We start from the raw sequence: 11861 nt of genomic DNA on the forward strand, positions 1-11861 counted from the left end.
TTGGGATTGAGGGGCACCGGCAGAGCTGCGTGTGGGGAGCCCAGGGCTGGGATAGTGGGGGGCTGCAGGTCGGGAGTGGGGCACTGCAGAGATGCATGTGGGGTGCCCAGGGCTGGGATAGTGGGGGGCTGCAGGTCGGGAGTGGGGCACTGCAGAGATGCATGTGGGGTGCCCAGGGCTGGGATAGTGGGGGGCTGCAGGTCGGGAGTGGGGCACTGCAGAGATGCATGTGGGGTGCCCAGGGCTGGGATAGTGGGGGGCTGCAGGTCGGGAGTGGGGCACTGCAGAGATGCATGTGGGGTGCCCAGGGCTGGGATAGTGGGGGGCTGTGGGTTGGGATTGAGGGGCACCAGCAGAGCTGCGTGTGGGGTGCCCAGGGCTGGGATAGTGGGGGGCTGCAGGTCGGGAGTGGGGCACCACAGAGCTGCTTGTGGGGTGCCCAGGGCTGGGATAGTGGGGGGCTGCGGGTCAGGACTGAGGGGCATCGGCAGAGCTGGGTGTGGAAGAAGCTCACAGCACCTGCCCCGTCAGGCACCCACAGGCACAAGCCAGATGTTCCCCTGCAGGCTCCCTCAGGGGTGCAGTGTGTGCCACTAGGGGACAGAAGCCCCTGAAAAAACTCCCTGGGATCTCCAGGCCCCAACGCCCCCTTGCTCTGCGTCAGCCCCTCCCTCCTGCTCTGCCAGGAACGGCCCTGGGGGGCCATAGCTCAGTGAGGCCGGCTGGGCCCGAGCGATGCTGGCTGGGCCCGGGGCAGCAATCCCCATATGCTGGGGGTAGAGGGTATCTCCCCTTCCCAGAGGGGCCAGGCCCGAGAGTGCAGGGCACGCGGCGTGGGGCCGTGCTAGGTACCTGGCTGCCGCTGAGACCGACCCACGGCTCTTGCCCATAGGTGAACATCTCCCAGAGGGTGACCCCGAACATCCAGGTGTCGCTGGCGTGCGAGAAGGTGCGTGTCTTCAGGCTCTCCGGGGCACACCTGCAGAGAAGGGCTCGCAGTTACTGGCGCCCCCATCCAGCCTGGCGGAGCAGAGCTCCCCGCTCAGCTCCAGCCCTCCGGGGTCCCCCCACACAGGGGCCCAGGGCCAGCCAAGCCAGCTGCCTCCCAGGTCGCCACTTCCCTCTCCCTGGAACGGCGCTGGCAGGGCAGGGACGCCCCAGGCAGACTCCACCCCAGAGAAAGCAGATACCTGCTGCCCTTTCCCCTCCGCCTCCGGGTGCAGACTCTGCCACGGTCCACAGACACCACAAGGGCCAGCGCCTCGGCTTCTCGGCCTTCCCCGGCGCCCAGCTGGAGGGACAAGGAGGCGTGGGGGGCGGGGGGGGGGCACAGAGCCGTTACACAGAGCCACCCACAGCTACTGGGCCCCCCTCCGCGGGCAGGCGAGCTGGCAGGGGGTGCTGCGAGCGAAATGCACACGGCTGGCGCTGGCGGGGCTCACCAGGCGAAGGGCACCTTGCGGTGCTCCTGCATGACGTAGTGGTCGTCGTTCTTGGGCAGCGCCCGCATGAGCCCGAAGTCGCCGATCTTGACCAGGTCGCTGGAGGCCAGCAGGATGTTGCGGGCAGCCAGGTCGCGGTGGATGAAGCGCTTGGACTCCAGGTAGGCCATGCCCGTGGCGATCTGCACGGCGTACTGGCACAGCGTGGAGAGGAGGAAATGGCCCTGGTTCTTCCGCAGCCGGTCCAGCAGGGAGCCCAGCGGGGCCAGCTCCGTCACCTGGGCGAATGGGGCAGAGGGGTCAAGTCAGGCCCCAGCCCGGGAGAGCGGGATGGGGGGCAATCCATGGGGATGGGCTCCGTTCCTGTGGTGTCATAGGGCTCTGCGCCCACACAGCCACAGCCTGGGGGTCTGTCCCTGCCCCACAGTGCCCCTGGGCTCTGCGCCCACACAGCCACAGCCTGGGGGTCTGTCCCTGCCCCACGGTGCCATGGGGCTCTGCGCCCACACAGCCACGGCCTGGGGGTCTGTCCCTGCCCCACAGTGCCCCTGGGCTCTGTGCCCACACAGCCACAGCCTGGGGGTCTGTCCCTGCCCCACGGTGCCCCTGGGCTCTGCGCCCACACAGCCACGGCCTGGGGGTCTGTCCCTGCCCCACGGTGCCACGGGGCTCTGCACCCACACAGCCACGGCTTGGGGGTCTGTCCCTGCCCCACGGGGCTCTGCACCCACACAGCTACGCCCCAGGCCTGGGGGTCCGTCCCGCCTGGAGGAGCCAGCTCTCAGCACCAGAGAGGCAGTTCCTCCCTGAACGCCCCCCCATGCTCCCACACTCACCATCTTCATGGGGGGCGAGAGCACCACGCCGTAGAGCCGGATGAGGTTGCGGTGGTCCAGCGAGTGCATGGCGTTCACCTCCCGGATGAAGTCGTCCAGCGCCTCCGGCTGGCTCAGCACATCCGTCTTGAGACACTTCACAGCCACGCTGAGCTGCTGGGAAACACGGGCCAGTGAGGACCCTGCGGCAGCTCCCACCCCAGGGGACCAATCTGCTCACCTCTGGGGTAGGCCGCAGCGGCGGGCACCGCAGGGTATGGACACTGTCCTGGTATTATTCATGTATTCACACAGCCCAGGGAGGTCGCTGGACCGTGGGGCTCAGCGGGGGCTGCTCGGGCCCCCCCGCCACACCCCAGGCATGGGAATGATGGGGAAGGGGGTGGCGCTGGCTGCAAAGAGTATCGGCCCCAGCACCGCCTCAGGCTGGGGACCCAAAGGCAGGCCCTGCATGAAAGGAATTTGTGGTCCCGGTCCAGTCTCTAGGTCCACACGGCCCTGGGCGGTAACAGGGACAGATCCAGAGTGGAGGGCAGGGGCCGTGTGGGCCAGGAGTGAGGAGCGGTGTCGGGGGCAATGCCTGGCACTCAGGGGGTGGGCGCCCTGGCGGGGGCAGAGCCAGCTGCAGATTCGGGGGCCGGTGCGGGTCGACGGCAGCGCTGGAATCCCAGACCCAGCAGCAGCTAGTGAAACCAACTCGACGCCGATGGGGAAACTGACCAGCCTGGATTTGCTGCCCCGGCCCAGCGAAGGGCCTCAGCCAGGCAATCCTGGGCTAGCCCCATATCCTGCCCCTCGGGCCGTGTGCTGGGCTCGCCCTGGCGTGCTCTGGGCCCCTTACTGTCTTGCCGGTGGGCGTGCCCCACTCGCCGCGCCGCACCACGCCGAAGGAGCCGTCCCCCAGCTTCTCGAAGAGCGTCAGGTCCTTCTCGCTGATCAGGCAGGTCAGGGCCTGCTGCCCTTCCTCGGCGGGCGGCGGGCTGGAGAGCTTGGGGAAGGTGGGCTGGGGCTGGGGTGGGAACTCCGCCTCGGGGCGCTTCCCGCTGAACACCTGGATGGACAGACAGATGGGTGTGGGTCACAGGCACGTGGGCTTGGGGGTGGAGAGACAACACCAGTCAACGCCCCATGATTCCGCCAGCATCAGGCAACCCTTCCACACACACTTGCCTCTAGCCCTGACATCAGGGACCGCAGAGCCCACGGTGGGAGGAAGGTTTAGGGCAGCACCTTTATGGCAGCATGGCCTCGTGGTGTGAGCAGAGGATTGGGAGGATCCGGACTCCTGGGTTCTACCCCCAGCGCTGACTCACATCCCCGCTCTGTGCCTCAGTTTCCCCATCTGTAACAGTGGCACCTGTCTTTGTAACTGGCATCAAGGGCCAGCACGCTGAGGGAGGGAAAGGCAGCCCAGGCTGGTGTGTGAGCAGAGCCAGCCCAGAGGTGGCAGGGCCGGGACGGGCCCCAGGGCAGGGTCACAGGCCGGCCCAGAGGAATGCAGCCTGCTCCAGCCCCGTAGCGCACGCCGTTGGGTCTGGCCAAGCTATGAACACCCCCGGGGTGGCATCACACCAAAGCCCTCGTGGTAGGCAAAGGGTGGGGAGGCTCCAAGCACTTCTCTAGCTCTGTCCTTGGCAGCTGTTCTCTAGTGCCCCTCACCCATGAATCCACAGCACTTAACCTGCAGTTGCCCCTCTGAGCCCACCAATGCAGCTGCCTCTGGGGTGGAGCATGGCAGCCGTTGAACAGCACACAGCAAAGCTACCCAGCAGTTTGGGACGGAAAGAGGAAGACAGTGTATCAGCGGGAGTCAATGCTGACCCTGTGCTGAGTTGGGGTGCTCTCCCGCCCAAGTCAGTGCTGATGCCAATGCCCCATTGTGGCACTAGGGGGTCCTGGCCCCAGGGAGCGGCATGAGTGACTTAGCAGGGGGCGCTGCCACCTCCAAGTTAGCACTAAGCCCAGCTCCCCAGTGGGGTGTGAGGAGATGCCCTCTTTCAAATGAGCCCTGGCCAGGTGCCCCTGCTATGACAGCCCCCCTTGCGCTGATTTCCCCGGGAGTTTCAGCAGGATGCGGATGTTCCACCACTTCCTGTCCCCGGCTGCCCAAGTGCTGCTGGGTACTGATACACAGCTGCCATGCTCTGCCCCAGAGGTGGCTGCATTTCCCTGCAGACAGCCTGTGCTACTGCTGAACGGGTGCCAGCCCAGAACGCATTGCTGGGCTGATGCCAGGCTCCATGCTCCGGACGGCCCCAGAACACTTCCTACCTCGGTCCCACTCTGCTGACCCTGCTGCGTCCTCCTTTGGTCTGTGCCCATCGTCTTGGCTTGAGACCCAGCTCTCCATGGCAGGGACCGCAGCCCTTGGTGTGCCACGGACGTGTGGGTGAGAACGAAAGCTGGGTGCAAGCCACGGGCAGTGTGAATGGCGGCTGGGCAGAGCGCTGGCTGAGACGCCCATTTGAGTCAGGGGGCAGCACCCTTAGGCCCCCCAATCTCACGGGGCTGGCATCAGAGCGCACCCCCTGGGAGCCGACAGACTCGCTGCACCCTGAGGGGACGCTCTGGGGCACCGTGTGCACGCAGCACCAGGCAGGGATGCGTATTCAGCTACTTAACGCTTAATTGGCTTCCAGGGGCACAGACCGATCACCAGGGGAAGGAATTTCCTGCCTGCCCCTCGGGCAGAGGGGCACTCACCAATGCTCAGTGACACAAGCAACCCCAGTCTGAACGCCATCACCCAGCCAGCAGCGGGCACGCCAGAGCCGGCCCCAGCCAGCCAGCCAGCAAACTGATTGTCCACCCTGCGCCCCGCAGGGTGCCCCGTGCACGTTGGGGGGCAGCCGGTCGCTGCCCTCGCGCCCGGTCACTGCAATCCACGACCTTGCGATCAAAGGACCCTGCAGCCACTGTCAATTTCTGTCAGCCACCCACTTCTTCCCGAACTAATGCCAGGGCTGGGAAATGAGCTCCCCGTGGACTTGCAGGGCTTGGGGCATGTCCCAGAGCCCCATTTTCCGAGAACTGGCCCCCTCCTCCCACACAGGATTCCCACATGGAGATACAGGTCCAGCTTCCGGCCAGCTGGGCGGCGCCACAGATAACGGCAGGACTACATTTCCCAGCAGGCTCTCTGCCGCCCACGTCTTTCCCCTGCTCTCCAGCAATTGGCAGAGCGCCTCCTGGCCCCAGCCCAGGCGAAGGTTGCCAACCCTCCAGGATTGGCCTGGAGTCTCCAGGAATTAAAGATTAATCTTTATTATGTCATGTGATGAAATCCCCAGGAATGTCCAACCAAAATTGGCAACCCTAGCCCAGGATGTTCCCCTCTGGGGATCCTGCAGAGAGCCTGGCTCGGGGGCGTGGGGAGCTTCCCTACCCCTCAAAGCAGGGGGACAGACAGCGGCGAGGGCTGTGGGAGGCAGCAGATGGCGCCGCCGCTGGGCATCTAAAGCCACCGGGCCAAATTCCAGCCTTCACTGCCCTGCGCCCAGCAGGGCTGTGCTGGTGTGTCTGGGGCACTCTCTGCAGCCTCAGGCCAGTCCCGGGGCCGCTCTGCGTCTCCCCATCTGTGAAATGGAGCTGCTGGTGCCAGGGCTCTGGCCCGTGAATGGCCCAATACCCGCATGGCACCAGGCTGCTGCGCCAGCTCCCCGCTCCACATCCCGGGGTGCCCCTTCCCAGGCGTTACCTTGCTCATCCACGACTTGCGCTTGCACATGGCTTTCCTGCGCTTCACGGCTTCCCACAGCCGCCGCTGGCCTGCAGAGACAAAGGACGGTCACAGCGCTCGCCCCGCTCCCTCCTGCGGCACCCCTCGGCCAGCTCCAGAGGGGAATCTGCCTCCACCCCAGCCCAGAGCAGTCAGACCCCGCAAGAGGGAGCCCAGCAGGACTTTCTGGAGGATCACGGGCCCTGCTGGAGAGGTGTTAACCCTACAACAAACCTGGAGCTCCAACAACAAAGCCATGTGATCCGGGAGCGGGGGGGGGGGGGCGGGGGGGGGGGGGGAGACAACGGACCAGCAGAGACAGATGCAGCGTTGATTGCAGGTGAGGGAGGAGCAGCTTGGGGGCTGGGGGCGTGGGAGGAGGTCAGGGGTCATACGCACCAGGCCGCCCCATGCCGATCTTCTCCAGATCTTCATTTTTGACGTAGTCGAAGTGCGAGAGGCGGGTGACGTTGAGGTCGTCGCGGATGCGCAGGAAGTACTGCTGGAGCTGCACCTCGGTCAGGAGCTCCAGGAGCCAGTCTGTGCCCTCGTCCGACTCCATGCTACAGGGCAGCGTCTGCAGAGACCAGAGACAGCGGGGTTAGGGGGCAGCCAGCGGCTCAGGGCACTGACTGACCTGGCTCAGCACACGCCAGCCGGGGAACCCGGCTCCCCCGAACGGCTGCCTGGGCCCCAGTTGGAGGCATCACTAGCGTGGGACGTACTGCTCAGAGGGTGTCCCAGGCTCTGTAGGGCTAATAGTGACAGGAGAGTCTCCGTTACCTGCGCCGGCTGAAGCAGTGGCTGCAGGCTGGTCACAGTGGCAGCAGCCACGTCGCTGAGCAGCCGGGGATGGGCACACCTGGCTATACTACACACCCTGCCATAACCAGGACGGGCAGAGCCAGGGGGACAGAAATTCCCGGGGGCCGGATTTTGCCCCTGGAGAAGCCAGCGAGACTTTGGCCATCGCCTTGTCCAGGGACAGGATCCACCCCAGAGCCGGCAGGGCCGTCCCAGTGCCACCGAGGTCGAAGCAGAGACCTCGCTGTGGGGGGACTGGGACAGACAGGGAGAGGGGATCTGCGGCTACATGAGGCCTTCAGAGGTACCAGGGCACCCCACTGCCTGCAGGGGGCCGGACGAGGTGCCAGCAGCTGCCGGGCGGGCTACGGGGAGCACTGCCAGCTAGCCCCCTCACCGCTCAGCAGGGCATAACAAGGGGTCATGTGACAGCCCCTTTCCCAGCAGAGTCACCCTTCCGCCCCAGCCGGCCGCTCGGCTCCTCCGCCACTGGCATCTGACCCGGCAGGCCGAGGCCCTCTCCTCCTGCCAGCCCCACGTGCCCGGGCAGTGGCTGGCATCTGGGGGAGATTTCACTCCAGAACTAAACCCCACAGTGCATGACTGCCCAGAGGGCTTTGCCACCCGTGGGGATCCCAGTCCACGGCCCTGCAGTGCCCAGCACATCAGCCCCCACCCTGGCTAGGACCCCTGGGCACGACAGGCGCCATCCACAAGGGTATGAGAGGCAGAGAAGACAGGCCCTAACCACCCCACCAGGACCCAATGGGAGCCCCGTCCCCCCGACATACGTCAGCCAGGCACCAGGGATTGGGTCACTGCTCCCTGCCCTGCTCCAGATCAGATGCAGCAGTGCATGCTGGGAGCAGCAGCCCCTCCCCCCTGCCATGTGCTCACACCCAAGCCTGTTGCATGCTGGGAGCTGCTGCATTCCCCCTCCCCCTGCCACCATGGGCCGGGCCCCATGCTCACGGGCAATGCCCGGGAGAGGGGAACCCTGGCTGAGCTCAGCCTGGCGGAGCTGCTCTGGGCTGGTATGGGAGCACGGAGCTCGCCCGAATTAGGGGGAGTCCCAGGGTCCATGGGGGCGGGGGGAACAGGACACAGCAGGCAGCATTTCAAACAAGCTGCAGGTTGCGATGCTGCAGCTTGTGCAGACCTGGGATCAGCTCCTGACCCTGGCTGCAGGGAAGTGAGTGGGCAGAGCAGCGGGGAAGGGGCCAGGAGGTTTTGCTGCCCTCCCCAGCGGCCAGATGGTGCCCCATCGGCATCCCCCCGCCCCGCGAGCGAAGGGCCTGGTTATCAATAGCACAGAGAGGGATAAAAGCACAGCTGCGCTACGCCGCTGCAGCTGGCCGGGGTGCCAGGCACTCACGCTGCCGCCCACCAGGGCTCAGCACCCCCTGGCACCACCGACGCACGGCGCTCCAGCCAAGGCATGGGCGGATCTGCTTCCCATGCCCATGTTTGGGATGGAAACTGGAGACGACAGGTCTGGGTTATAAAACAGAGCATGTGCCCCCCTCCCACCCCGATCCGGGCCCTGCGGCCAGCGGGGCCTGGGCACGTGGGCACAGATGTCCCGCGCTCCCTGCTCCATAGCCAGGTTCTGGCTTCCCCTCAAAGCCAGCATGTTCCTGGGCCTGTCTGTCTGTCCCTGGCGGCATCTGTCCACAGCCAGCTCCACCTCACGAGCGGAGGGTCTGCTCCCCGTTCTGAGGACAAGTGCAGAGTCCTGCACTTAGGACGGAAGAATCCCATGCTCAGCTACAGACTAGGGACCGAATGGCTAGGAAGCAGTTCTGCAGAAAAGGACCTAGGGGTCACAGTGGACGAGAAGCTGGATATGAGTCAACAGTGTGCTCTTGTTGCCAAGAAGGCTAACGGCATTTTGGGCTGTAGAAGTAGGGGCATTGCCAGCAGATCGAGGGACGTGATCGTTCCCCTTTATTCGACATTGGTGAGGCCTCATCTGGAGTACTGTGTCCAGTTTTGGGCCCCACACTACAAGAAGGATGTGGAAAAATTGGAAAGAGTCCAGCGGAGGGCAACAAAAATGATTAGGGGTCTGGAGCACATGACTTATGAGGAGAGGCTGAGGGAACTGGGATTGTTTAGTCTCCAGAAGAGAAGAATGAGGGGGGATTTGATAGCAGCCTTCAACTACCTGAAGGGGGGTTCCAAAGAGGATGGAACTCGGCTGTTCTCAATGGTGGCAGATGACAGAACAAGGAGCAATGGTCTCAAGTTGCAGTGGGGGAGGTCTAGGTTGGATATTAGGAAACACTATTTCACTAGGAGGGTGGTGAAGCACTGGAATGCGTTACCTAGGGAGGTGGTGGAGTCTCCTTCCTTGGAGGTTTTTAAAGCCCGGCTTGACAAAGCCCTGGCTGGGATGATTTAGTTGGGAATTGGTCCTGCTTTGAGCAGGGGGTTGGACTAGATGACCTCCTGAGGTCCCTTCCAACCCTGATATTCTATGATTCTATGAGTGGCAGGAAAGGCTAGCACGGACCACAGGGCTGCGCGGGGACATGGCTCGCAGGCAGTGTTTATTGAGGGGGACAAAATCCCCCTGGCATCCTGCACCCCCCAAGGTCGTCACAGGCCAGGCCCAGGGCAGCGCCCAGCTGGGCACCCTTCCTGTCCCCACTAGGGACTCACCAACCACTTGGGCAGCACGGCTGTGCTGATCTGCACCCAGCAGCGATGAGACCCCTCGGGGGCCGACTCCCAGAGGGGGGTGACCCCAGGCTGGCTCTGCAGGGCCAAGAGCTCCCAGAGGGGGCTGTTCCCTGATGTCTAGAGAGGAAACCTTCTACTGCCCCTGGAGGTATGGGCTGTCTCCCCGATGCTCCTGTCCGTACCCCATGCACCCTGACATCCGCTCCAGAAACGACACAGCAAACCGGGAAAGCACCAGCCCTGCCCGAGCCAAACCACCGGGGCTGCCCCTGGGTGGAGCGAGCAGGGAAGAGGCAGGATCCCTTTGCGCCCCACACCCATGGGCCCCTCCAGCCACAGAGCTCAGCTGCCCCGCAGTCACCGTGCTGGGCAGAGCTCTTCAACGACTGATGCATCCCACTGCCGATCTGCCCTGTCCGGTCTCCTTCGCCCGCCTGTTCCATTTCCAGAAACATGCCTCCCACCTGCACTGCCCTTCACGCCACCCTTGGACACGCTACAACCTGGCTGGCTGCAGCTACGGCCTGGCTGCGTCCCCTGGCTCCCCAGCTGAGCTCTGCCATCAACCTCGGACAACCCACGCTGCCAGGAGAACCCCTCCTCTGGGCACAGGCAGCACTGCGGCCACGGACTCCCACTGTAAGGTCTTCGGGGCAGGGCCCACCTGGGTCTGTGCAGTGCCTGGCGCCATGGGGGGCTGGGTCATACAGTGATCGAGAAGCAGAAGACAGCGTGTTCCCTCCCTCCCCTCCAGTGGGACCCAGCACCTCGCCCCCCCCCCCCACTCCATCCCGGGACCCTCCCAACTCTCAGTTTGCAGCACCTCCAATCTAGGGGGTATCACTCCAGGCCAATCTGAGCCCCCTAACACAGACACACACACACACACCCGCCATCCACAGACACAGCCCGGGGCTGGGGCTCTGTCTCCAGAGCTCTTGGGTTACAGCCAACAATTAAAATTCCCCGCAGTATAGTCTGGTCTAAAAATACGGAGGGTGGGTGCGGTCAGCCGCCAGCCGGGGCATGGCCAGTGTCCCAGCTCCCGTAGGGTGTGTGTGTGGGGGGGGCAGTTGCCCCATTGCCAAAGCTGGGGCACAGCCCAACACATGCGGTGAGGTGCAAGGGACACACGGAGCAGGGAGCCCCAAGGATAGCGCAGGGCTCCCTGCAGCCGGTAGCCAGGTGGGGGGCGTCCGAGCTCTGCCCCTGCGAGGGGGAGGGGCTAGGTCTCTGGGCGGCGTCCGACTGGGTGGGCCAGGCAGTGCTGTGTGCCATCCCAGCCACAGCCCCCCCATCCCGCAGCCCCCCAGGGCTCGGCTCACTCTCCGTGCCATGCAGCAGCCAGGACAGAGCAGCCAGGATGAAGGTGCTGGACACAGATCCGACGCATTGAGGGACTCACCCCTGGGAACCGAGCCGAAATCGACTTACGCGATAGACCCAGAAACGGGCCAGGAACGGGAAGGAGCGGCGCAGCACCTCGAAGCGACGCATCTCTCCTCTGCCACGCTGGGCACCGGTGGGAACAGGGGGCTGTTGGCTCGGGGAACCCCTATTCTCTATGCCCCAGTCACTGGCGCGAGGGGGCCAGGTCAGAGGAGAAGGGCCCTTCCAGGATTCCCACCGGGGCCACGGGCATTACACGGCTGTCAGTGGTTCCCCGAGCGCTGGTCCTGGTGGTACGCTGGAGCTCCGGGCTGGGTGAGGGGCTGCTGTCCCCGCATGCCCTGCCCAGCATGTGGAGCGCAGCCACAGCCTCTACTCAGAATAAAAGGATCCCGCCCGGCGAGAGGCGAATCTCCCAGGAGCCTGCGTGGGTGTCATCCCAGATCAGCCTCTCACGGGCTCTCTGTGGCACCCTGGCCAGCCCGCTGCCCCTGCGCCACGCCAGGTGGGTGGCAGTCTGCCAGGGCCCCGCAGGCACACATGCTCGGCTCCACTGCGTGGGGACAGCTCCTCCGTAAAACCCAAACGGTGGATCAGTAACCGGGGGGAGCCCGGGAAGCCGGCTGGAGCGCAGCGTCACGGCACGGCTGAGTCTGACATCCGCACAGAGGGGCTGCGAGACATCGGCAAGCCTTTGAGACGCGCTTTAAAGGCTTCTCTGTCCAAAAAACCGGAATCCTCCCGCGGGCGCCGAGCTCTGTGCTCCCCGCAGCCGAGAGGCTGTTCCTGCTTTCGCGGGCCGGACACTGCAGGGCTTGTGTGTGTTTGTCTTGAGCCCACCCCCCTTGCTCTGCTCCGGTCCACGGTGGCTGGCTCCCACCCTCTCTCCCCGGCCGCCAGCTTGGCTGGAACAGAGACTCGATGGTATTTGCAGGGAACACTTTTTGATCGGCAGCCAAGAGGTCAGATTTAACTGCGGGCTGGAGA

General features: G+C 64.8%; 1 protein-coding gene across 1 annotated transcript in view; it reads right to left on the reverse strand.

Moving 5' to 3' along the window:
* TNK2 (tyrosine kinase non receptor 2) overlaps positions 1–10982 on the reverse strand; it is a 29365-nt gene extending 18383 nt beyond the window's left edge. Inside the window, exons 1-7 of the mRNA XM_065410969.1 lie at positions 10920–10982; positions 6396–6573; positions 5976–6046; positions 3120–3329; positions 2279–2434; positions 1443–1720; positions 853–979 (exon numbers count right to left, since the gene is read on the reverse strand). Of these exons, the coding sequence (XP_065267041.1) occupies positions 853–979; positions 1443–1720; positions 2279–2434; positions 3120–3329; positions 5976–6046; positions 6396–6573; positions 10920–10982 (1083 nt within the window). The remainder of the gene's footprint in view (positions 1–852; positions 980–1442; positions 1721–2278; positions 2435–3119; positions 3330–5975; positions 6047–6395; positions 6574–10919) is intronic.
* Between the last annotated feature and the right edge of the window lie 879 nt (positions 10983–11861).

Source organism: Emys orbicularis, chromosome 9, assembly GCF_028017835.1.
Source record: "Emys orbicularis isolate rEmyOrb1 chromosome 9, rEmyOrb1.hap1, whole genome shotgun sequence".
NCBI lineage: Eukaryota > Metazoa > Chordata > Testudines > Emydidae > Emys > Emys orbicularis.